The sequence below is a fragment of the Akebia trifoliata genome, chromosome 10, assembly GCF_017979445.1.
Source record: "Akebia trifoliata isolate Shusen 1 chromosome 10, ASM1797944v1, whole genome shotgun sequence".
In the NCBI taxonomy this organism is placed as follows: domain Eukaryota; kingdom Viridiplantae; phylum Streptophyta; class Magnoliopsida; order Ranunculales; family Lardizabalaceae; genus Akebia; species Akebia trifoliata.
This window is the reverse complement of record NC_141384.1, coordinates 7,492,883-7,518,612: the sequence shown is the minus strand read 5'-3', so window position 1 is coordinate 7,518,612 and position 25,730 is coordinate 7,492,883. Positions and strand designations below refer to the sequence as shown.

General features: G+C 34.8%; 3 protein-coding genes across 6 annotated transcripts in view; 1 reads left to right on the top strand and 2 right to left on the bottom strand.

The window, feature by feature from the left end:
• The window catches only part of LOC147393028 (vacuolar protein sorting-associated protein 54, chloroplastic-like), a 35,142-nt gene extending 28,750 nt beyond the window's left edge, over positions 1-6,392 (bottom strand). For 2 of the 4 annotated variants that reach the window (XM_086456454.1, XM_086456455.1), the window contains exons 1-2: positions 5,295-6,392; positions 3,886-3,948 (exon numbers count right to left, since the gene is read on the bottom strand). In XM_086456454.1, coding sequence (XP_086312580.1) covers positions 3,886-3,948; positions 5,295-6,173 — 942 coding nt within the window. In that variant the 5' untranslated portion in view covers positions 6,174-6,392. The remainder of the gene's footprint in view (positions 1-3,885; positions 3,949-5,294) is intronic. The other 2 variants (XM_086456452.1, XM_086456453.1) reach the window with 1 other exon arrangement.
• Positions 6,393-8,712: 2,320 nt separating this feature from the next.
• On the top strand, positions 8,713-23,014 carry BIN4 (double-stranded DNA binding protein). Its single transcript, XM_086455662.1, has 11 exons — positions 8,713-8,871; positions 13,908-14,154; positions 14,466-14,527; positions 14,612-14,662; positions 20,242-20,359; positions 20,693-20,739; positions 20,886-20,912; positions 21,332-21,407; positions 21,604-21,743; positions 21,856-21,963; positions 22,669-23,014. The coding sequence occupies exons 1-10, from the start codon at positions 8,824-8,826 to the stop codon at positions 21,952-21,954; spliced, it is 915 nt and encodes a 304-aa protein (XP_086311788.1). The 5' UTR covers positions 8,713-8,823; the 3' UTR covers positions 21,955-21,963; positions 22,669-23,014.
• LOC147393026 (pathogenesis-related thaumatin-like protein 3.5) lies at positions 22,703-24,221 on the bottom strand. Its single transcript, XM_086455661.1, has 3 exons — positions 23,564-24,221; positions 23,005-23,293; positions 22,703-22,856 (listed from the first exon to the last, which is right to left on the bottom strand). Exons 1-3 carry the CDS (start codon positions 24,054-24,056, stop codon positions 22,703-22,705), a joined length of 936 nt encoding a protein of 311 aa, XP_086311787.1. The 5' UTR covers positions 24,057-24,221.
• Positions 24,222-25,730: the final 1,509 nt, after the last annotated feature.

Sequence of the window (25,730 nt, the reverse complement as noted above, 5' to 3'; positions counted from 1 at the left end):
CTCTTACTTTTTTGCATTTAATCATCAAGGAAGATGGAAAATCGCTATTAAAACCTTAAAACAACAATTTTGAATTGAAGACTCGAAGATTTTTTGGCAATTTTGTTCAATAGGTTCAGACCGAACTTGTTTTAGCAAATTCGGTAGGTACCTACCGAATATTACTAAACAGATTCAGTAGGTACCTACCGAACATTACAAAACCAGTTCGGTAGGTACCTACCAAACAGAACTTTCTCATGTGAATGGCTTCGACTTGATTGGAAGTGTTTAGGGAAAGAAAAAGAAGTAAGATCAAAGCTTAAAACCCTCATTGAAACCTTTCTAGATGTGAAGAAAAAATGGGAGAGAAAGAGAGAAAAGAAGAAGAAGAAAAAAAATGGTTTGGTACCTTTAGGTGGGTGAAATAAGCAATTTAGGTTAAATTATATTTAATAGGTGTGTGTAGATAGTTATTTTAAAGTTATAGTGGGTATCGCAAGAAAGTGGGTGAAATGAGCCATTTCGATGTGTGCAAAAAGTCGCACCCTTCAAAATTGCCATAGTTAATATTTCAAAGTACAAAAGTGCCTTTGTGATACATTAAATGATAAAAATACCATATAAAACTAGATTATCTATTTGAATTTCTAAAATAATCTTTTAAATTTTAAAAACAAAAATTAATATTACCTTAATCCTAATTTTTATAATTTTTGTATTCTCCATTTAAGCAAATGCTTTACATATTAAGGTGTATGTAGTTAATGTGACATTATTATTCTCATTCCATATAGAATGTTGTTGTCTTCCACTGTCAAGCTCCCAAATAGTTGTATGTGTAGCAAAATGTTGTTGATCTTAATTTCCACACTCCCTATGAATATTTATTATGTTCTAATGACTTGATGAGTTTGTTTTAATGGCGATTTTATTATATCCTATAGTTTTATATGAGGATTCCTTAATATTTCAGTCTCCACAACATTTCCTTCACTTTCAAGAAATTGTATTAATAGCCACATTCATCAAAATATTTATATTTCCAAACTGACCCAAATAGAAACTAAAATCAAAATTTAATACTTTTAGAGCCCAAGACGAAACGGCGGATCATTTATTCATTCATTGCAGGGTTGCTCATCACATATGGTCGCACTTTTTGTTGTAATTTGGGCTAGTAGGGTGTTTTCCTCGTTCACTTAAGTCGGTGTTGGATTCTTGGTTGGTGTGGGGAGGTTCTTCCTTGGCTTCTAAACGGATTCTCTGGTTCTTGGCTCCATCTGCAATTTATTGGGGCATCTGGAAAGAACGTAATCGTTGTATTTTTTATGGGAATGTTGCTACGCTAGAAGGGAAGGGTTAATCATTTCAATCTTGGAGATTTTGTATTCTTAGAGCAAACTTTATAAAGAGTTCAAGGGGGTTTACTTTGAAGATTTCGTTGTTCGTTGGGATAGGATTTGTTCGTTGCCGAGAGATTAGCATGTTGTTTTGCACTTTGTTATTTTGTTTTCTCTCTTTTCTTGTGTTGTTTTTTCTTGCTGGTTCCCTGTTTCTGGGTTGGTCACCTCGACCCCCTTTGTATCTTTTTAATAAAATTATCTTTATTGATCAAAAAAATTTTAATACTTTGAGTATCATTCCTTGTCTATAAATACACGATACACGTCTATCCCATCAAATTATCCGTTATTATCCATATATCCACTTCATTCTAAATTATTTAAAATATAACATGGAGTCCATGAATTCTATTTGTGGAGTTTACCATATCGACACATGACCCATGACTATGCCAAATAGTATATATACAATCCCATTTCAGAAAACAATCTTTTTTTCCCTTTTCATTTTTTGTCTTTTCCGATAAGTAGCACATCCGTTTATTTCAGCTCAGTATGTAAATTCCATGCACCAAAAATAAAAGTTTCTATATGACCTCTATGAAGCAAGGCCATCAATGGCACCATTGATCCCCTGATGCTTCTAAGTGGTTGCTAACAATAGATAAAATGAATGCCACACAAGAAGACAGAAGGTGATACCAACCAACAAGGAAATGTTCTAATGACACCAGCAATATGAGATTGGTTTTTTTTTTTTTTACTTTTGAATCTCTAGACATGCAGAATTTGAAGTAAAGGAAGAATCTGGATTTCCTTAGAAGGATACCAAGATACTGGGAACTTTGTTTAAGTGATTGAATGGAGCTTTTCTTTTTCGTCTATATTTTTCTATAATAACTCGTAATTTTATCCACTACTGAAACGCATATTGTTATCCATTATTGATTCAATATTTTACATTCAATTTATTTATTGAAAAATATCTTAAAATAAAATTACCTAGTAGTTCATTCCCAATCAATGTTTTAAACTTTAAAGATTTATGATTTGAATCATATGAATCAAGAAAATATCAACCTAAACGGGTTGAATCTTAGGTTTGAATCCTTCAGAAGGTAATGTTCAAAATTTTGTGTAAATCATATGATTCAAGCAAGATTCGTGATCTGAATCTATGGTTCTCTTGTAGCTTACAATTTGAATACAGTATCGAACAAATTTCATGTGTAAATAATGACTACTGTTTTTGTATTTTTGGTTTTTCATACACCTTACTCACCCAGTAAAGGAAATAAGCAGACCCTTTTTTTCACTAATTAAGCAATGGCATCTTGATTGCTCTTGTGTTCCTACACATTGATTCCCATTAGGCAATTTTTTTTTGTTACAATCTTACATTTTAAATTTAGAGGGCATTAACAATTAGAAGGAAAAACAGAACCCTAATGGGGGAACCACTAAGTGATTGGTTAGGATTGGGAACATGAAATCAACAAGCACTCTACAAAGAAGGGGATCATCTCTAGTCTGTGTTCCCTATCTTTGCTCCATTTTCAAGATATTGGGTTGAGTCTACTTTCTGGTAGCAGTATTAGGTATACCTAATATTTTACAAGTAATTATTAAATGCAATTATCATTAGAAACATTTTTCATAACAAAATTTTCTCGTTAAACGTCACCCAACACAGACGAGAAAATGCATGTCCAGGTATGCAATTGAAAATATATTCATGAGAACTTAAAAACTTGTTTCATTTGATCTTGAATTCATGATACATGGTTTTGTTGATTTTCCTTTTTATTTAAAAAAAAGTATTTTGTTTGTACCTTATATAACTATCAATTCAGAATAATATTTTCATTGTCCATGTCAGATTGCTAGATTAGCAAGAGACTATAAAAGAATTTAGCATGGCCTTATATACCATGGGGGATTCCAGCATATTATTTTTTTTAAATGTATAATATTTCATTCTTCTTTAAATCGTTCAGCAAACCCAAGTTTTTGTGATAAGGCTTTGATGATGATAAAGATAGATTTTTTATAGGTAACTAGTATTAAAAAATAACGAATATTACAAGCTAAAAACATGATTTCTGATTCGTTTTGAGCCCTAAGCTGTTGCATATGTCATGATTGTCATTTTTCTTGATTACGATAAAGTTACCATAACTTAAATTTCACAGTACACTTCAATGTTGACAACTTTGCTATCAATAATTAAGAAAACAACAATCAAAGCAACAGCACATCCAACAAAATTACACACTGAACAAGCAAAACCCAGCTTCATTTGTCAAACTTTCAGCTTCAGAAACAGTGAGTTAGAAAAGCAAACAAGTTTAAAAAGTTCAGCTCTTGACCAAAGAAAAAAGAAGAAACAATCATTACTTCCAAAAATTCAAGAAAAGCTGAAATTCTGCAACCGTGCTCAAATAGAATTTCATTGAAACAAAGCTACCAATAAAAGTGAGACCCTAAAATCACACACTGCACGCACATACACACAAAGGATAAAATTTTGAAACAGTTCGATCTATTGAGTTATGGTTACCAGCAACTGTTGCAAATCATTGGTGACATCTAAAGCTCCTGCACAATCTGCTGCTGCAACAAGCTGTATGCAAGAAAAATAGATTAAGTCCATGGACCCAGGCATCATACAAGCTACTGTTCATCAAAAGTCTTGGTTAATGACATAAAATTCAGAAATCGTAATTTAAACCATTAGGCAAATATGAGCACTTGAAAAGAAACTGGAATACAAATCCAGCGGCCACATAATGCATCAGAAATGGCATTTGTATGTAATATGTATTATGTTCTATATTTGTTCTTGATAAGTTTGTAACCTGAGACCAGTTTTGGGAAAGATTATACTAGGCCACTTTTCCGGGAGTGGTAAAGACAATAAGCACATGACCGGAGAACTATTCAGGTCCATTTATAATAAGATCCCTCCTGAAAACAGAATCCTTGAAAAATAGCCCTTTGCACTCCATGAAGATCTTGTACCGATGGAATAATAGCATCTTAATGTCGATTATAATATAATGGATACTCTCCTTGCAAACAAAAACTCTCATATTCCTCTCTTTCCAAAGACCCCAACAAATTCCAAATGGTAAGAGACCGGAGCGATCTGACTCAAAATAGGTCCAACAGTGATCTTGATAAGATATAGCAAAAGCCAGACTAATGAAAGAAAGTCTTGTACAACACTAACCAAATCATAGTCATGAATAAGATGATTGGTGGACTCACCATTTGCAAAGCAAGTGAAACAATAGTTAATAATTTTATGTCGACTGATGTAATGATTGATAGTCAAGATCATATTAATGGAAATGGATGCAAAAAAAAAAACAGACACACATTTAGACAGAACCTTAGAGATCCAAATAAAGTTCATAAGGACAACTGTAGGAAAGGTGTCAAGAGTTGAGTATTAAGAATGATCCGAAAAGGATCTATCACGACTGCATAACGATATCCACTTGTTTTGGACCCCATGTGGAAATTTAGGACAGAAATGCAAGACAAATAGCAATGACAGATTAGCCTACAAATGTTTTAACTTGGATAACAGATTTTTTTTAAAAGGATGAATCCAATTGTTATTCCAGAATCGGCGAGCAGCACTATCCATAATCTTAAACATCATATATGAATGGTATAATACAATAGGGGGAACTTTATCTTATGATACATGTAACATTGTCAATACTCTTGTTTCTTTTGGACACCAATACGCATCACATCATCGTCATCACCATTTACACCTTTACCCAATTACGGGGGTCGCAAAAAAAATCTTTTTTCCACAAACATTAAATAAAATAATGGTACACACCAACAAAACAATAATTATCATAATCTGAGGTCACCAACATGAATCCTATTCCATAACACTAATATGCACCACAATAAAGATATTTAATTGTAAAATTCAGGATTTTTTACCAGTTTCAAAGCCGAGAGCGCCTGATTAACATACAATATAAGCCTGAGCTTCCCTTGAAGAGCAATAAAGTTAGTCCTTGTCGCATTCAAGTCCTGAATCTTTGTCGCCGACTCCACCAAATCCCCATACAAGAGTCTAATTGTCCCCTTGAGCTCCCCAATCCGTCCACATGCCTCCACAATCTCTGAATTCAAGTTTTGCAGTTGCCCCTGAGCCTCAAAGAAAGAATTCGATCTCAAAGATATCTCCTTCACCAAATGCAACTCAACAGTATCCAAATAATGTGACAACTTCTCCTGCAATTCAACATTCTCAGATCCAGTGAAGATCGGGCAAGCAGCACGAAACGTAGCCCCTTCCTCCAATGCGAAATCCTCCTTGAAATACAGCGATGGAACTTCTCTCAAGCACGCCACAAGCGCTTCACCTTGACCGACGCCAACATTGGAACTTTTCTCTGATAATTCTTCATTGTTGATTTGTTCCTGACTCGTATGGTGCCTGATGTCCTCGAATCTCGTATATAATTCAGAGATCGAGGACATGTAGGGTTCGAAATCGGATCGATTGACTTCTGGGATTGTTTGCTTGATCGTTAATGGTAGAAATTCGGTGGGAACAACAGATGACGTTGAAGAAGAAGACCACCAACTAGAACCCCATGAAGAATCGGATCCATAAACACCGGATTTGCCAACATGAGGATTGTTGAGAATCGAAGCTAGACTTTGACTGCCACTACCATTGTAGGATGAAGATCGAGATGGAGAATTTGAAGAATCTGATGTGGATCTGTTCGAGAAGGATGAACTGGTGCGAGCTAGGTTGAAGTTGTTGTTGTTGTCGAATCTTCCTGATTGGGAAGAAAGAGCATCCATTGTTGAGATTTGTGAACATGAAACAGTGAATCTGAATGAGAAAACCTAGATTGATTGATCTATACGAATTGAACTGGTTTTACTTAGATTTTAACGTGATTTGATCTGATAATGATCTCTGTGATGTTAGTAGGTCGAATTGAGAATCAGAATGCGAGGTGGAGTTCTCTGGTCTTGAAGAGAGAGAAAAAAGTACAGTTGTTGGATCGAGAGAAATTATACAGCTAGACCCAAAGAGGGAATTATTTTAGATAGTTCCTTTGTCAGTCCAACTTTTACTAATTGCACCCCAACTTCTTAAATTACTCATTTGTCTTCCCCATGGTTTTAAATCTCGTCTAATTCGTCCATCAAAGAGACTGATTGGCAAATCATCTAAAACCTAATTTGTTTTTCAAATAAGGCAGAGGACGATAGGGCATTCATTATTGAACGAGACGGCACAACGAGTGTTAAAACCATGCTTTCACTCTCACCCCAAATTAAGGAAAATTTTATTGACATTATGGATATCTCAATTTGCACGAATCCATTAGAAAAATTCAAAACTTTTTCAAGTTTATTTCAATTTAGAGTTTAAGCCCTCCAACAGGCACGCATTGTCACTTTACACTATTTTTTAATGCATACATGCATCATCTCGTATTGTTTTGTATACTCGTACATTGTCCCTAAACCAATCTAATTTCATAATTGCTCTCCTAACCCACCTTCATAATCATGGATCGACTCAATGTCATATTCACTTTTCATTAACCAACCCATTATCCGTACCCTAACTCCACACTAAGCCCATTCTCAAATCAAGCCATCTAAAGTCTGTAACTCAAGTCCAAGACAAAGTTCATATTAAATCCATTCTTAAACCAAATTATCTTAAGTCAATAACCTAAGTCTATAAGTCAAGTTCATTTTAAATTCATCATAAACCTAGCATTAATACCTAAAGTCAATAACCAAAATCAAAAGTCAAGTCCATTCTAAGCCCAATATCAAAATTCAACCCATTATCTCATACACCTCTTCCCAAAAAATGACACATTTTGATATCTCATAAACCCCAAATGCTCAATGCTCTAACTTATTTTGAGAGTCAACTCTCCATTATGAAAATTCAAGAATGCCCTTCTCAAAAAATGTGCTCAAACTAAAAAAGTACTTTGATCTTTGATAAAAATCTTTAAAGTTGGGAAAACTTCCATTCTTACCTTCAAAAAGTGAGAATTTTCAAATGTATACATGAAGCTCTCCCATTAGTCTATTTTAAAAATATGCATTCACATTTGCTTTATGAATTATTTACAAATGAGCCAATGTTTACTTTTTACCTACCACTTCACATTTATATATGTCACTCTTTTACTCACCCTCCCAAAAGTACTTTTATTATTTACCTCTATTTATCAAAAAATTAAAGATCAAAAATGTTTTTAAGGTTTCTTCACACAAATTATATTTTTACCCTTTTAAAAATGAAAAAATAAAAATAAAATAACCTAAACCCTATGTCCATGCTCTTTATTTTTAAGGTTGGATCATTTTATCCCAAAAAGTTCTCTAATTTTTTTTATAAATAATATAATTTCCTATTAATAATTCATGCTCTCAAGTCCCCTTTCTCAACCTAAAACTCTATTAAAATCCCTACTTACCTTTCTAATCTTCTCTCATATCAACCTTTAACTCAAGAACTTTCATCCATATTTTCATTATCAACTAATATTTTTGGTTATTAGATACTCATTTTCGTTGTAATATTATTACCTTATCATTATGTTATCTACTTAATGATATTATCATTTTTGGAGTGTTATTTTAATGCCTTACATCTTAACAAGGAATCATAGGGGATTCATGTTAAAGTTTGGGGGCGATATAATAACTTTTTTCCATCATTATTCTTTGTCTTTCCTTTTCAAAAATACTCTTCTAATGTTATTGTCTTTTCTCTTATACTATTTTTCAAGAATACCTCTATAATTTTATTATCTTTTTTTTACTACCTATTTTTCAATGTTACTCTCTAACCGTATTGTCTTTTCTCCTATATTATTTTTCTTAAATTTTTATACATTTCTCTCAATTTATAGGATAAGCTTTTATTTCCTATCTTATTTTTCTTTTTTCAAGGATATCCCAAATTTTATTATCTTTTTTCTTTTACCCCATTTTCAAGTATACCCCTTCAATTTTATATATCTTTATTATCATAATGAGAAAAATTAGAATAGAACTGGTTCGACACTAAAATTTGAATATCACAAATGTCTCACCTTTATATTTAAACTTAATATAATCAGGATCATTTTGATTAAATACCAATAAAATATTACCACCATGCCAAGACGGAATAATCACATTGTAATTTTCAAAATTACAAAACTATCCATTTTACTATGTAACATTCAAAAATCCTAATATTATATTATAAATTACAAATAAGCCCTTTTGAGCCATATCCCTTTAATTGCATTTATGAATTTCTTTCTATTACCTCCCCACCTTTTACTTACAACACATCAATCTAATCGTTGGACACGGGAGCAGGATTGGTGTGTCATAAGTAAAAGTTGGTGTAAGTCAGCGCGCTTCTTCTTAAACCCAAAACCATGAACAGAAACTGCAGAAGTTGCCGCAAAAGAGCAAAAGAATGGACGACTCCCGAGAAGGATCTCCAGATTGGTTGCGTTGTTTCCAGGTACTGTAAATCTGCAATTATACGAATCTCCAAACCTCTATATGGAGACTATGTTCGATCGCAGTTTCATTTCTTTATGCAAAACTGCAAAATTCCCCAAATCTCTGTAATGGTATCTCACTGTAATTCTGCGAAACTTGAAATTTGTTTTCATATTAAGCTCAAATTTGTGTTCCCCCAATTATTTGAAAGCTAGATTTAGTATGAGTTTCGGCTATAGTTGTCGATTTCTTAGTTCAATTCTTCATTTGATTTACACTAATCTTTTAAAATCTGAAATGGGTTTCCAGATCAAACTTATGTCCCCCCTATTTTTTGAAAGCTAAATTTAATCTGATGTTTCCTCTTACCATTTTTTTGGGAGGAAAGAAATAGATGTTTATCTGATGGAAAAGATCATCCTCCCCATGCGGTATTTATTACTATTTTTGGTGGAAAGTTTTAAGAGTCCAATGGGGTATTTTTCAAGGATCTTCTAAATCCATATGTGATTTGGTTTGGATTGAATTAGCCAATTGGGTAGTTCTTGATGTATTTATTGAGTGTTGTTTAGTTGGTCTCTTGATCACCATCCCCCTTTTTCAATAGACTATGAAAGATAAAATTTGAAGCAAAAGCATTTTTGAAAATTAGGAGTATTCCAAATAGATGTTAAATTGAGGGAAAGTCAATTGAGATGGTTTGGTCAAGTACAATGAGGACCAATAACAAATCCAATTAAAAGAAATTTTCACATTGTAGGTTGTAAATAGCAAGAGAAAGATAAAATGACATTGATGGAGGTAGTAAGGATTGGTTTGAAGATTCTTGAATTAACAAAAAATGATTTAAATAAAATTGAATTGAGGACCATGATTTGAAAGCTGACTTTAGATATTTGGGACGAGTCTTTGATAATGATGAAGGCTTCTAGTAGAGAAGGTGTTTATGTTGGAAAACTTTCTTGGAGTAACATCGGTGGATGGATCAAGTTCCCAATGAACTCCATTTTGATGGACGTTTCTCAATAATCCGAGATGTTTTGGTAAAAGAGGTGTGTTTTGTAACATGATAATGCACTTGACGTTTTGGGTGAGGTTGGATCAAGTTCCCATTGAACGTAATTTTGATGGAGCTTTCTCGATAATCCAAGATGTTTTGGTGGAAGAGGTGTGTTTTGTGATAGATATGATAATGCACTTGGTGGAGCAGTGGTTCACAACTTGGGCATTTGGGGAGCCGGTATGTCTATTTGTGGGACTAATCCTTGTGTGAGATCAAGTCTCCCCACCTATGGATTTACCTGGTACGTCTATTTGTGGTGGAAGGGCATATCTGCAAGGATTAGTCCCACTCCCAAAGGGGGTGGAGACACCTTGTCACTTAAAAAAAATATGATAGTTTGCTCATGCGTGTATACATCTATATATATGTCCCATCTCAAAAAGGTGTGGGGAAAACTTGCTTTATATATATATTGCTCTTATTGGCACGACAAACAAGCTAGATATTAAATGTTCTATTCAAGGTTGTCATCTTTTTAACTAATTTAGTAGGCGTGTTTGAAGTGGTGGGGAATTTGGTTAATAAGATCCTTCAGTCGAAGAATGAAATTGATAGACCATAGAGATTGGAAAAGTTTTTGGAAGGTTGGACCATGTAAGAGAATCAACTAGAGAATGTGCTACATGCTATTCACGTACTCTTAGGAAAGCCAATGTAATAAAGGATTCCTTCAATAGGGTTGGTGTACATAAAAACATTTTGTGGATTGGGCCAAGGTGTTCTTGGAATTTAGGGCCTTTTCCTTTGATGATTTTCATTTTAGATGAGATGCAATTTGTACCTCTTAATTTTGTTTCCATGGATGTTTTTCTTGTTTGTAGGTAGGTCTCTTGGTTTCCTCTTCTTTTTCTTATTTTCTATCAAAAAAAATTTTGATCTAAAAAAAATAAAATAATTTGTAGGTTGGGAATTTTCTTCCATAATTTTGTAAATTGTTGTTTTTTATTTATTTATAGAATCGTGTGTTACTTATGTAGGAAAAAAGCCATTTATGACCGGCTCCCCACTTATGGTAGTTGATTTGTTGCATACCCTAACTATGATAGTGCTAAGCAACTACTTCATATTGTACATAGCTTTTATTATAATCGATAGATCTCCAGATTTGTGTCCACAATACCACTTATTGTCCTTCACAATCAAATAATACACCAAACAAGGTCTGTCAGTGACAATGGAGTAAATAATGCGTAACACAAATCAAGTCAACGGTAAAGGGTTCTGACAAAAAATTTGTAATTATTTAAGTTTTCACTTAATTAGGTCTAGATTTATTGTTCAAGATTATTTTAGATTAGTAATTTTTTTTAGTTAATTTTGAGTTATTTTAAGGCTTTATTTTTATTTTTTTGGGTTTATTTTCATGTTTTATTGGCCCGTAGTCTTAGTATAATATTTAGGTGCAGTTTAGTAACTTTAGTTTATCTTTTATTTAAATTAATAGGGTTGAAAAATTAGGAGAGAGAAAGTTGCGAAAATAAGTTTATTTCATATTTTAGTTTTATTAGGATTCGTTGATTTTCTTTATTTATAAATTGTATTAGTGTTTATTTACGGAGAGAATGAATAGAACAAACAAATTACAGAAGTTTCTGTTTTCTTTTAAATAATGTTAATGCATTTAACATGGTTGATGCCATGTAAATCATTGGGGTGATTCTAAGGTAAATATCTTTTTCTTTTCTTTTCGTTAATCCTCTTCTTATCCTCTATATTCTTTTGTGAGAGATTAAAAAACCACTAAAAACCCTCTTATCCTTTCAAGAACCCAACCCATAAACTTTGTTTTCTTGATTTTTCAAGAAATCTTGAAATTTCTTTCTTGAATCTTAAAATCCCTTTCTTGATTCTTGAAACCTACAAATCTCAACCTTTAATTTTTTTCTCCATTCTCTTAACCTTTAATCATTACCCTCTAAACCTTAACCTTCAACCCTTTCATCTATCCTGTCGTAATTGCGAGAAAAAAAATTTATTTTACTTTTGGGTTTACCCTATCCTAGTCCAAATCCTTAACTCAATTGTAAACCAAATTCCTTAAAGCCCCCTTATTTTTATTTTCTCCCCTCACTGTCCTTCATCAGTAAATCAAGTGAACTTGTTGAAATTCTAGGGTAAAATTTTCTCCTGGAGTAAATTTTTTGAGGAATTTAGAAGATCTTTCTTTAAGGTCTTTGTGTTTAGATGGGTTCTATTTTTGTTGCTTAACCGTCCTGTATTTGGCTCTTTTTGTTTTCTCCGTTTTTTCCTTTTGTTTTCTTTGTACTTGGGTGGCCATATTGGCTTCCCCTTTCTCCTTTTTTTTTTTCTCAATAAATCTTAATCTTTACCTATAAAAAATACTTCTTGATCAAATCAAATTATAACTCAATCAAAGCAGGTGCTAGTTGGCCTAGTTGGTAAATTCTTTGGATGATGATACCGGAGACCCGGGTTCATATCCTGCCAGCATCGAGTTACTGAACTCATTAAAAACAGGTTTTCCAATCAATTAAAAAAATTGTCCCTCAATCAATTGACTATTTGGTTTGGTTCTGAGAACCAATTTGCAAATGTATCTTTATGAAAGTCAAAACGAATCTTCTTAACTCAGTCAATTCTTTGTAATAAAGCTAAAATAACAAATAGAACAAAGGAGCCAAATTCATGGTTTAAGATGGTAATTTCCCTTCAAGAATGGAGTTTTAAGCGGTGGACCGTGGTTAATGTTGGTCCATCTTAACCATTAAAGAAAGCACATCAATAACATATTTGTTATCTATAATGTGACCAACGAAGATTTCATCACATTTTGATTCATTGAAAGTTTGTGCTGACAATTGTATTCATCTCTCTCTCTTGTGCATTTGTTTCCATTATCTTCTGAGAATTAAGCTCACAGTGATGAGGTGGGCTGCTATTCTCATAATAGTTCCTAGGTATTAGATAGCTGGACATGTTGGCGTACATTGGGAGGTGGTCTGAGTGGAAAAGATATGAGAATCGAGGTTAAGATTTTGACGTTTTCTCTCTTGGTCCCCCAATTGTGGCTGGTGTTATCTGTAAGGATAACAAATCTATAGCATTAAAAATAATATGCTATCCTATTGGTTTAATGGATGTCAATAAAGTAAGACAAGGACGGTGCTAGAAGCATAAAAGATCTTTGGCTCCATATTTCTTAACTCCATCTGAAATTGATTCTTTTTCTATTTGTAATCCTTTGAAGGTGATTCAAGTAGTGCCATTGCTTGCCCTTCGGGATAAGATCAGGATTGAGGAAATTAGTTCCTACAGTAACAAGGGGTATTGAAGATAGCAGTTGATGGGTTGAAACCTGAAAATTTAATTAGGTGTTTGCCGTCCATTGAAACTGGTCCTTAGCTTCCTTCTTTGCTTGCAGTGGTTAATTATTTAAAAAAAAAAGGTTGTGTCAGTTCTTCTGAAATCGTTCCACATTATTTTAATTATCTGAGAACATAGAAAACACTTATTACATATACAACGTAAGTATTTATACACAGTGCACATGTAAGGGTGCATTGTCCATTATTTGAAGGGTCACACCTGCAGCATCTGGCCCTAATTGGCTTGTTTTGGATGATTTTATATTTCGAGCTATCCAATTCTCATCTACGCCTTATACCAAATATTGAGATCCATGACATGACCCAATTTTTCCATCCAATGTATCAATTTTTCATGGCATATGAAATTTATAACCAGGATCCATCAAAAGGAATCTTGAACCTCTTATGTGCACCATACAAGGTTAAGTTGTTGGTACTTGGTAGACGCCCTTACAATCCAATTGCTTGGTTAATTTCCTTGGGCATTTGAATGTATTGGTTTCTCATCTTCTTTATTTATAGGATACCTTAATATGTCCCTTAATTTGAGATTTGGAACCATCCCATCCTCAGAATTAATAATATTTGAGGAGTTCAAGGCAATTATTTAATTTATTAGTCTCCCCTAAATGCTAATTGTAAGGAATTACCGTATTGAAACAGGCACCCAAGCAATCAATTTTAACATTGTCGTCAGATTCTGATCCTTCTCCAAACAATAGCCCTATAAGGGAGGATGATAACCATCACGACGAACCAGCTGTGCATAAAACATCTCAATTGTCAGGGGGAGATCAAAACCAAGATTCAGTTCTTATCGACAGTGGAGAAGAATCCCCGGTTAGTAAGGCTCCAAAATCTAAATCTCCGAAAACCAAAGTGAAAGTAAAAACTCAGAATAGAAGTGAAGGTATGGTTTTAATATGACATTATTGAATTGAAGTATGTTTCTAATTAGATATTCATATGACTTGTAACTATGTTTAACAAGAGTAACCAACTAAGCTTTGTGCTCGAAACCATTGCCCAACTGAGTTTGTGGCTTTGATCCCAACAACCCATCAAAAAAGAGAAAAAATGAACATGAACAATCAATGTTTGAATGTGAAAAAAACCTTCTTGAAGTGTGTCTTGTTTCAAAACTTTCATTTATTTATTTTTCTCTTTTCTTCAATATAGCTGTTCAAGTTCTATTTTATATGATCTTCAATTGTGATATAGGGAATGATGTTAAAGGGGAAGCTATTAAGGATGAACTACTGGAGAAGCATGTTGAATCTAATGTAAGATGTTGCAATAGCTACTACACTTGATAGCCCTTTTCCTACTTTCGTATTTTACTAAACCGCAATTCCTATAAATTGCAGGTTTCCTCAAGATTGCCTTTAGTGATGTCAGAGAAAGTTCATCGATCGAAGGTAGTCACATCCCTCGACCTGGTTTGAATATATAAAAGAAAATATTAGAATTTTATATTAAGAAGAGAAAGGGAAAAACAAAGCCAATTGTACCAATAATACAAGGAGATGAAAATGACAATGCCACGAAAAGATTGAAACAAAACAAAACAAAACAAAACCACCTCCCTAAAAAAACTGCATGAGCTCTTCAACAACCTTGCCTAGCATAAAAGAAAATTTATCTTCAACCAACAAACTCTCAAAGTCATTCAGAATGGGAACACTTTGGATCATTGGCAAATTCATTTTGTCGATGTCCTATAGTCTGTAGAAACCAATACAAAGGGAACTTTGGATTTGTTACTGTTAAATATATCGGTATTTTATATATGTGCCAAAAGGGCATACGTGTAATTTCATTTATTTTCTAGTTTTATATATACCATGATTTATAGTGAAAGAGTCAAGTTTGATTCGTCCCACTTTCTCCATTATTTTTTTTTCTCTTAACCTTAATTTGATCTTCTACATGGTGTAAGAGCTTCTCCAATAATCAGATGTTGATTATCTATTTTCTTCCGTATTTTTTTCTTCTTCTTTTATCTTTTGTTATAAATTAGATTTTTCTGATTTGATTTATACCTATTATCTTCGTGGTGGTTAAAATCCTCTGTTTGGAGGATTTTATCTTTGTGGTTGGAAAATATCCCTAATGTGATCATAGATCAAGGGATTTTCGTCAGTTATTAGTGGTTGGTTGTGGTGCGGTGGTTAGGTTTCAGAACGTGTTTCCGACCTTCAAAGTACCTTGCGAATTCATCTTGAGAGGCATTGGAGATCTACGATTTTATCTGGAAAAAGTTTTGGAGTTCTGCAATTTTGTTTGGAAGGATTTTAAAACCATGCGACTTCACTGATATACATTTCTCTTTATTTTTTGGAGGGTTTTTTGCAAATCTTGGCTATAAGTTCCGCCAGTAGAAAATCATTGTCGGGGAAATGTTGAAAATTGTATTGATTCTTGGGCAATCATTTGTTTCATGAAGCAGAAGACTATTTTGGGTACATCTGTTGGTTTGGTTGGAATTAAAATGACTTTTATTCGCTTAAATGGAAGTAATTGCACATGATAGTCAAAGACCGTGGAGATACTTTTGAAGGCCAAGGGTAAGAAATCTCATCTAACTAAAGTGAAGTCCGATTCTCTTGATGAAAAACTATTGAGGTATGGGAACAGGATGATGCTTAGATTGTTACTTGGTTGTGGAATAATATGGAACCGCAAATCAGTGTTAATTTTTTGTTTTTGGATATTGCGAAGGAGATTTGGGAACGAGTGAGGGACATGTATTTGAGATCCAACAATATAACCTGAATTTATGAGATCATTCAACAATATTTCTCCTTACAGCAGGACGATAAAACTTTGGATCAAACTTACGCTTCATTGATGCGTATGGGTGAAGAATTGAATCAATATCAACTTATTTCCAGTGATATCTTTCAAATGTAGAAGCAAAGAGAGGATATGAATATTATTTGCCTTTTTTCATCCCTTCGATCAGAGTATGACGGAATCAAGTCTCAGATTTTTGGAAGTCTTGATCTTTCGTGACAGATGTTTTTTTGCAAGTTAAAGAGAGTCACTCTATCAGATAGTGACCAACCTACGAGTGACCGTTTTGCTTTAGCTACTCTTGGAGATCGTGATAGTCGTAGTCATAGAGGTAGTCGTGGGGGACGTGGTAGTGGTAGTAGGGGTAGAGGTGGTTGTAGAGATTTAGGGGGAGGTCGTGAAATCCGAAAGTATACCCATTGTGGTAAGGATGGGCACACTATTGGCTTTTATTGGATCTTTAGGGAGACTAATTGTCCCTCAGGTATCATTATTTTTATCCCAGGATGTTGTGCAACCTACTATTTCATTTGATCATAGTATAGAAAAGGAATCCATTATCCTTTCTAGAGAAGAGTATGACAAACTAATCTCCAATTCATTAGCTATTACTACTTCAGCCTAGATAGGTAAGTGATCCACTTGTTTATTATCATCTACAAGCCCCTAGATCATTGATTCTGGTACATCAGATCATATGCAGGTAGTTCTCACATGTTATTATCTCTTTCTCCATCTTTTTGTCAAAACGTTAAATTAACTGATGGGTCATTTTCAAAAATTGTTGGATTATGAACTTCACAAACAAATCCTAATCTTTCTTCATTTTCAATATTTTATGTTATTAAATTTTCATTTAGTCTTTTTTCTGTGAGTCCTTACAAAGAAATTGGATTGTTTAGTGACATTTTTCATTTTTCACTGTGTATTTTAGAATCTAAAGACGAAGAAGATGATTGGTGATGGGCGTGAAGTAGATGGTTTATATTTTCTCGATAGTTTTCCAATCCCAACAACTCTTCATTCATCTTCTAGCCCCTTTCAATGGCATTGCCGGCTTGATCATCCTTTACCTCGTGTTTTACAAAGTCTAGTTCTTATTTTAAATAAAGTCTTCACACTTAATTGTGAAGCATGTCAGTTTAGCAAACACTATCGAGTGTCTTTTCCACTTAGTATGAGTCGTAGAGAGTCCAGTCCTTTTTCTTTGGTGCATTTTGATTTATGAGGTCCTTCCCTGATGGGAATTCGAAAGAACCTTGGAAGACCTATTATAGGAGGAAGAAGACTAGTGAGAAAACATTGATGTGGCATGAAGATGGGCCTTGTGATGTTTATTGAGTTTTTTTCTGATTTATAATGACCAAGGGTATTTTGGTCTTTTTACATTTTAGTTGTGAGAGCCCAACAACTATTTTATGTTTTTTGAGTCTTTTATGTTCCTTTAAAGTTTCAAGGCATTTGGTCAAATTGTTAGGAATTTATGAGTCTTTTTTTGTCATTTTTGTTCATTTTAGATGTCAAGGGAAAAGTTGTAATTTTCCCCTTAAGTATATATGCCCTAGCTATAATTCCTTATAAATAATCTTTTTTTTCCTCTTTTTAGAGGTTAATGAATAAAATCTGATCTTTGGCTGCAGTGAGTGATTCCCAGACCCTAGAAGTGATTTCTTGGAATCCTAGAGTGATTTTAAGGTTTTTTTCTCTCTGTTGTCCCTTTTTCTATTATTGGTGAGAGACTTTTTGTTGGCTGATTTGTTGCTAAATAAATCAGATTAATCAATTTCATAGTCGGTTCCCCACAACTTCTTCTTTAGGTTTTAATTTTCTATTTTATTTTTGTGGATGACTATTCAAGGATAACTTGGTTATTTTTAATGAAGGATTTTTTTGAGTTGTTTAATATATTTCAACAGTTTCATATGAAAATTTGAATCCAATTTGGTACTTCTTTATGCATTTTACATTCTAATAATGCAAAATAATTTTTTATTAATCGTTATACTACTTATTTGCAATCTCACGGTATCATCCATCAATCATCTTGTGTTCATACCTTTCAACAAAATGGGATAGCTGAACGTAAAAAATGCCACCTTCTTAAGTTGCTCGTGCCTTAATATTTCAGATGAAGGTTCCCAAATATTATTGGAGGGAGGCGGTGTTTACTGCTTGTCATCTCATCAACCATATGCCTACTGTTGTCCTTTATGGTACTTCTTCACATCAAATCTTATTTCTTGATCATCCTATTTTTCATCTTCCTCATGTTTTTGAGTGGCTTTTTTGTTCATCATTTGGGTCCTGGTCGGGACAAGTTAGATCCCAAGAATTTAAAATGTGTGTTTCTTGGGTATTTTCATACCCAAAATGGTTATTGGTGTTATAATCCCACATTACATGAACACTTTGTTTGTGCTGATATTACATTTTTCAAGTCTACACCATACTTCTCTACTGGGTCATTTGTTGATGCTACATTCAAGAGTATTCCTTTAATTGTTTTTGTTCCTATGTTAGAACCCAATCTTGCTCCAGAACTTCGAGTGTATCACAAGAGAATTGTTGCTGCACCGTTAGCACTAATTTCTTTGTCGTCTGAAAATCTATCTCCACCTCTTATACTGATACCTCCTTCTGTTCAAGTAAGGGATGTTGCTTCATCTTCTAATGAATTACCTATCGCTATTCGCAAAGGTACCTGTTCTTGTATTACTAGACATCCTATCTCAAATTTTGTTTCTTATGCTTCGTTGTATTCTTCAATGCCTTCTTTTATCTCCATTGTTTCTTCTGTTTCTATTCCTAAGAATCTCCAGGATACTTTCTCACCCGGGATAAAATCTTCGCTTCATTGATGTGTGTGCGTGAAGGACTTGGGAAAATTGAAGTATTTACTTGGTATTGAGGTAACTCGTTTAAGTCGCGGTATTAGTCTCTCTCAGAGTAAGTATGTGCTAGATTTGTTAGCAGAGACAAGGTTACTTAGGTCCAAACCAGTAAGTACTCCCATGGACCAGAAGTTGAAACTTAAAGTTGAACAGGGATATGTGTTTGGTGATCCTAATAGATACAAAAAGGTTAGTTGGAAAGTTAAATTACCCCACCATCACAAGACCAGACATCTCACATGCTGTTAGCATTGTGAGTCTATTTATGGAAGCACCTAGGATGCCACACTGGGTAGCTGTTCAACGTATTATGAGGTACCTAAAGGGATCTCTAGGACGTGGCTTGTGGTATAAGCCTAATGCTCATACTTGGATTGAGGGATATATAGATGCAGATTGGGCTGGTTCTTCCTCAGACAAGAGGTCTACTATAGGTTACTGTACCTTCATAGGAGGTAATCTTGTATCATGGAAAAACAAGAAGCATACAGTGGTGGCTGGATCAAGTTCAGAAGCTGAATATAGGGCTATGTCTAATACTTCTTGAGAACTTATTTGGTTGAGACATTTTCTCTAGGAGATTGGTTTCACAATAGACACCTATGAGTCTTTTATGTGATAACTAGGTAGCCATGCATATAGCTTCCAATCCGGTGTTTCGTGAGCAGACGAAACATATTGACGTGGACTGCCATTTTGTTTGTGTGAAGCTTCTGAGTGGTGAAATTGTCACAACGTCAAGTCTGAAGATCAATTTGCTTATCAGTTTATTAAGTTGTTGGGAAGTGATAGGGTTACTTTTCTGTGTATCATGCTGGGATTATATGATATATATTTTCCAACTTGAGGGGGAGTGTCAGATATATCGGTATTTTATATATGTGCCATAAGGGCATATATGTGATTTCATTTGTTTTTTAGTTTTATATATACCACGGTCATTAGTGAGAAAGTCAAGTTCAACTCCTCCCACTTTCTCCGTTCTTTTCTTCTAATCTAAATCCTAATCCGATATTCTACATTACGATGTGAGTTACCAAAAGAAAAAAAATTCAGTCACGGGCTCAATCCTAAATGTGTTTATGAATGGCATATAAGCATGGTTTATATTACACATTTTTTTTAAGGTTTCCTAATTCATGGATTCTTCCGAACTGCAATGTCATTGGGATCGCTTTCTTCAAAGAGGCAGCTATATTATTAACCACTAGTATATTAAGACCATTTGCCGAACTTACATGTTGATGATTTTCTTAGGAGTTAGGAGGCAGCCTATGCATTCTTCTTAGTGAACTATGTATTTTATGCAGGTACTAATTGAGTGTGAAGGAGAATCGATAGATATGAGTGGTGATGTTGGTTCTGTTGGTCGTATAGTAATTTCAGATACCCAGTCCGGAGATAATGATATGCTCTTAGATTTAAAAGGTATGATGCTTTTGTTTTTCTCTGTGTGGCCATTAACTTGGATGATGAGCCATTGCTCTATTTTCGTTTATTATGTGATTTTGCATTTCTCTATTTTTCATTATTAAAGCATATGTATATAATGCTAAAACGATTTCTATACACATCTTAGTTTTTTATAGACATTTTTAAGTCTTAGAACAATTGTTTATTAGTATGTCGCGACAATCTCCTTACTAGTCTGACAGCCTAATTTTATTAGCCTCATTAACATGTATCAATTATCAGTATACTGGTTTTTATGTACAGTGGCCTTCATACAATTCTTTGGAATGTATTTTGTTTATATTTCAGGAACCATATACAAAACAACAATAGTTCCTTCCAGAACATTTTGCATTGTATGTCATCTAAATACCATTTGAACTTTTCACATTACTCTCTCTCTCTCTCTCTCTCTCTCTCTCTCTCACACACACACACACACACACACACATGCACGCGGGCAGACTTTTACTTGAAAGTAACTCGAGCTCTTCTTATTCAGGTTAGCTTTGGTCAGGCAGAAGCAAAGGTACGCCTATCCATTACCTGGTTTGAATTTCCGCTAAGTTTCTCAATGTTAAAATTAATGAAGAAATTATCTTATTATTCAGTTGAATTATATCCTCAGTCTAAGTGGTGAACTATGAATTATTTGGAAGAATATTTGTTAGGAATATAATTTGTGGGAGGTTGATTGTTCTGAGTACTAGAAATTTGAATATCAAGAAAGATGCTCAATAGTGTTCTATGATTCAAGTCCATGGTCCTAGGATAATAATGGGCTAACTATATATATCTCAAGAGCAGACATTGTATTTGTAAATTTTTGAGCTTCAGAATTTATTTTTATTTTTTATTTTTATACATTAGTTTTAACTAGCATTTTTATCCTTAGATCCATCTATCGTGTATGGTTTATTGATTCAAAATGATGTTTTTCTTGATCAGATAGAGGCTGTCATGAATGACTTCATTCAACTGAAACCGCAGTCTAATGTTTATGAGGCTGAAACCATGATTGAAGGTTAGATAAGCTTTCTTTGTAGAAGTTTTCCATCATGATCTTTACTTGGAATCTTGAGTATTTGGCATTCTACTTTGTCACAACTGGTCACTTTTCCTTCACTGTTAATCTATTATTGCAAGATATACAGAGCTCACCTGAACAATTAGGTTCGATTCCCATAATATCATTTAACCATCTTGTTGTTTCTGAGTAGGAACACTTGATGGTTTCTCATTTGACTCGGATGAGGAGGCAGACAAAATCTCTAAACCCAATGCTCGTCAAAGTGATCAAAATAACGAGGCTGAAGAACCAACCAATGCAAAGGCCAATGGGAAAGCTGAGAAGTCATTGGTATGCTAAGAAACCTTTCTCATTAACGGATCACTCTCCATCATAAAAGACAAAGGTTGACATTTTAGTATTACTGTGGATATATGCTTACTGCATGGAAGTTTATATGCAGGGGGTGAACCGAAAAAAGGGTAAAACAGTCGGAAAGCCGCTTAAGAAGGGAAGAAAGAAAGCTCAAGGTTCTAAGAAAGCCAAGAGTGCTAAGAAATGAGAGATAAATGTATGTTTTTCTTCCTTCATCCACTATTTTCATCATATCTCAAGAGGGAGGATTCTCTTATTTAAGAAGTTATCTGCTTTCTTAAGCAATCGTCTACTAGCTTTCAATGTAGTTTAGGTCCATAAGGCAGTAGCATTTCACACCTATCCATTCTTCCATGGACCCGTCCACGACACATTAATAGATATATAAGGTCCTATTTTGTAGACTCAGATCTAAATGGAGCCATATCATGTTTTTTTTTTTTTTTGGGGGGGGTTGGAGTTATGTAAAATCCAACCGATGGTCCTTACAGGGTTTTGTGCTTTGGATGACAACGATCATTCAATCAAACCTGATGTTGAGATAGTAAAACCCTGGTGCACCATCGAATGGAATTTCACCTCCCCAACCCCCTTGCATGTATGCTTATGCTGTTTATAGACTCAAACAGTTGTTTCTTCTTTTTCTAGGGTTGGTCACCTCCCTCTCCCTTTTCAATAAAATCATCTTTACTTATAATATAATATAAAAAAATGCTTCTTTTATAAAGGAAACAAGGTACATCACCATGTGAGTTTACATCTACTGGCCAAAAGTGGCCTTTTACATTCTCCATAGTTTATAAAAAAGAGAAATTTCATGTCGTTGCTTCCTTTGCGCTTTGAATTATTGGCATCTGCAGTTGCCATCGAAGTTCTCATCAGTTTTTCCCATGAGATGCAGTTAATGATGGCAAGGCAAGGAGCTCAGGCTTCATCTAGCTTAGAACAAAGTTGAGGATGAGAAGGAAAAAGATTGATATTGGAAATGCTAAGATGTTCGAGGAGGAGACCAACCCCATAACCTCTCCGTAATTGTGTTCATGGATCGGTGGAGCTGGGTGTGCTCCAGCACCATTAGACCTCATCATCCTGTGTAAGAATAAAATGTGCAAAAGAAAATTTAATATTTAGTGAAACCCATTTGAATTTGGGTTAGATTTACTTGGTAAATAAACCTGAAAATGTGTGTAGAAATCCTTATAGATCAAATTCTGGAATAGGAATACTTGAATCTCACCCATTCGTCATGGGACAAAATGTGACCGCGTAATCGTAGGCCTTGCATGTGAATGTGCTTGAGCCATCGTCAAATGCATAACTATAGGCCCTTGGACATGCTCTTTTGAAAATGGTTGAGTAAAATGAAGGCTTGCACGAAGTTGGGTTCGCGTACTCCCCGCTGCAGCAGTACTGATCCAACCCAAATGCCTCGCATGCACTCTTACATGCAACAACACCACTTGCATCTGTACTTGCATCTGGACCCACAACCGTACTGTACACCATCTGCAATTCTTTTGGGCAACCTGAGAATTTGAAATTTCAACATGGTTTATCGATTAAACATACGTCATAAATTGCACACTAAAAACATGGCATTCACCATCTATGGCATTAGTTAGAGGTGGATTGCACCCAATAAACATTTAGCTCATCGGCCATCCATTTCACATCATGATTAGAGTTTGGTTCCACAGTTGTGGGAACCTCGATGATGACCTGAAAGAGATGGTGAGTGATCTATAGGATATTGGGTAATCAACATCTATCCGTGATGGAATCACCGTCTTGCATACCCATATTAAGATCATATGCACAACCAGTTACATTGCATCCACCATTGACACCGTATGGTGTGGCAACAAGTGGCAGGTTATATCCGTCTACAAGACTGACATCATAGTAATCTTTATCTTCACCCATTCCGAGTGTGATCTCGAATAGTGAGGTTGGCGGCGCAGCACCATTCCCATTACATTCCAACTTCCCCCCACAGTCACCTGTCTGACATGTCCCGACTCCTGTCACATCGAATGTGCAGCCAGTCCTTGCCCAAATCCGACCCGACCACCCTGGAACTGATGGAATTGTGACACTTTCACCAGAATCCAACTGGAATCCTGTCGTCGGAAGTTGCGGTGTCCCTGCACCAGCAAGTGTGCCAGGCCATATGGTATGTGGGCAGTTGTTTGTTATGGTGAAGGAGAAAGAAAGCGAGCGAGAGAAAAAGAGAGACACAATGACAAGAAAGAACCCAGTGAGACTTGGGTGTGATAGTGGTGTCACCATTTTTCGGGATTTTTTTGGTGGATTGGGGGGAATTGGTCACAGTGAGATGCCATGACTAAATAATGCAATTTGAAGGTTTTTTCAAGTTAGGTTCAAGGGAATGGTGTGTTGCTCATGAAAGCCTAAGGTGACACCTTTGGTTTTAGTATTTTTTCTATCTTGGACGGCCTAATTAAAGAACAATTCCTTTCTTGTTTATTGAACATGAAAGGTTGATATTAAGAATATGGTCTTTTGGGACCCTCAACAAAATCATCATCATATGGCCCCACCTTCGTAACGATCTAAACCATTAAAATAGCAGAATTAGTTAATAATAAAACCATATCAAAAGGTGAGGATCTAGCCACATGTATTGTAAAAAATGGCTGCTAAAAGTATAATCCAGGATTCTCGTTCCACAAGAAAAAGAGAGAAGAAACATAAAGGGAAAGAAACTTGGAATTCCAAGAGGTCTAATATTCTAGATAATAAAGAAAGTCACCCTTGTAATGGTGGAAAAGTATCAAATTCTTGACTTAAGCTGCTAAGCCTTTTTTATTTTATTTTAATTTTGTTAAAAATTAGATCTCCTTAGAGCACACATGTATCACTAGAGAAAATCAAATCCAGCCTTCTTTTATGTGAACATGAATTAAGTTTAGTGCAATTCTGATACCCAACTCTGAAAAATAATGCTTTGTACAGGTTCTGAAGGTTGGGTAGGAAAGCATACTAACAAAAATCAACTATAAACACAATCTATCTTTGGTAGAAGAGTAGTGCTGGAGTGACCTTAAGATTGACCTCATTTTGCACTTTTCTGATGTGGAGGTGGGCCATAAGTCTAACCCATCATGGCCCAGAGTCCCTTCAGGTTCGGTCTAAGCTGTCCCTCCAAGCCCGATCATTAAAACAGTAAACAATCTAACCAAGCTGTGGGTCTGGCTTAGAACTTGGCCCGACAAAGAAAGATAAAGATATGAATTAGATGATGTGGAGGAGAGAAAGACTTGCTCTCATACCATGATAAATTTGGGGGTCTAATTCAAAACCAATTGGCAATGAGTGGGGAGACCTAGGAGCTTACAAGGAGAGAGACAAGACAATGAGTATCCGATGTGGACTAAATTCAACAAAGATTTACACTCCTACTCTAATGTGGTAAGGTTATTCATGTGTATCGTCAACCAAACGATTCAATCTCACTGATATTGGAACTAGAACGAGTTGACAACTCCAATAGAAATTACCATGTGAATGGATTGGGATTCGAGTTTTGACAACGATCTGATCTGAAAAGTTACCAGATTGGGTCTAAATCAACTTTACATGATCCAATAATAATAAGAAAAATACATATTTTTGGAGGTTGTTACGATTACTTCGTATAAGTTGATAATTTGTAGGTTCCATCTCTCTCTCTCTCTAGGCCGCTTTAGTAAAATAATAGGGGAGAGAATTTTCATTTAGACGAAAGGTCTAGAACGACGGTTGCACACATGAAGAACACATGTATTTATGATTCAATCATTGAAAACGTTAAACTCATGGTGGGCCAAATGAACACATTGCTTGTCAATTCAATGGAGTTCATAAGCATGTTGTGCAATTCTAAGGTTCTTCGCTTTAAGTGTGCTTCTGTGGACTTAAAATATTGCTTGTTTTAGTAAGTAACCATTGAAGGCGATAGTG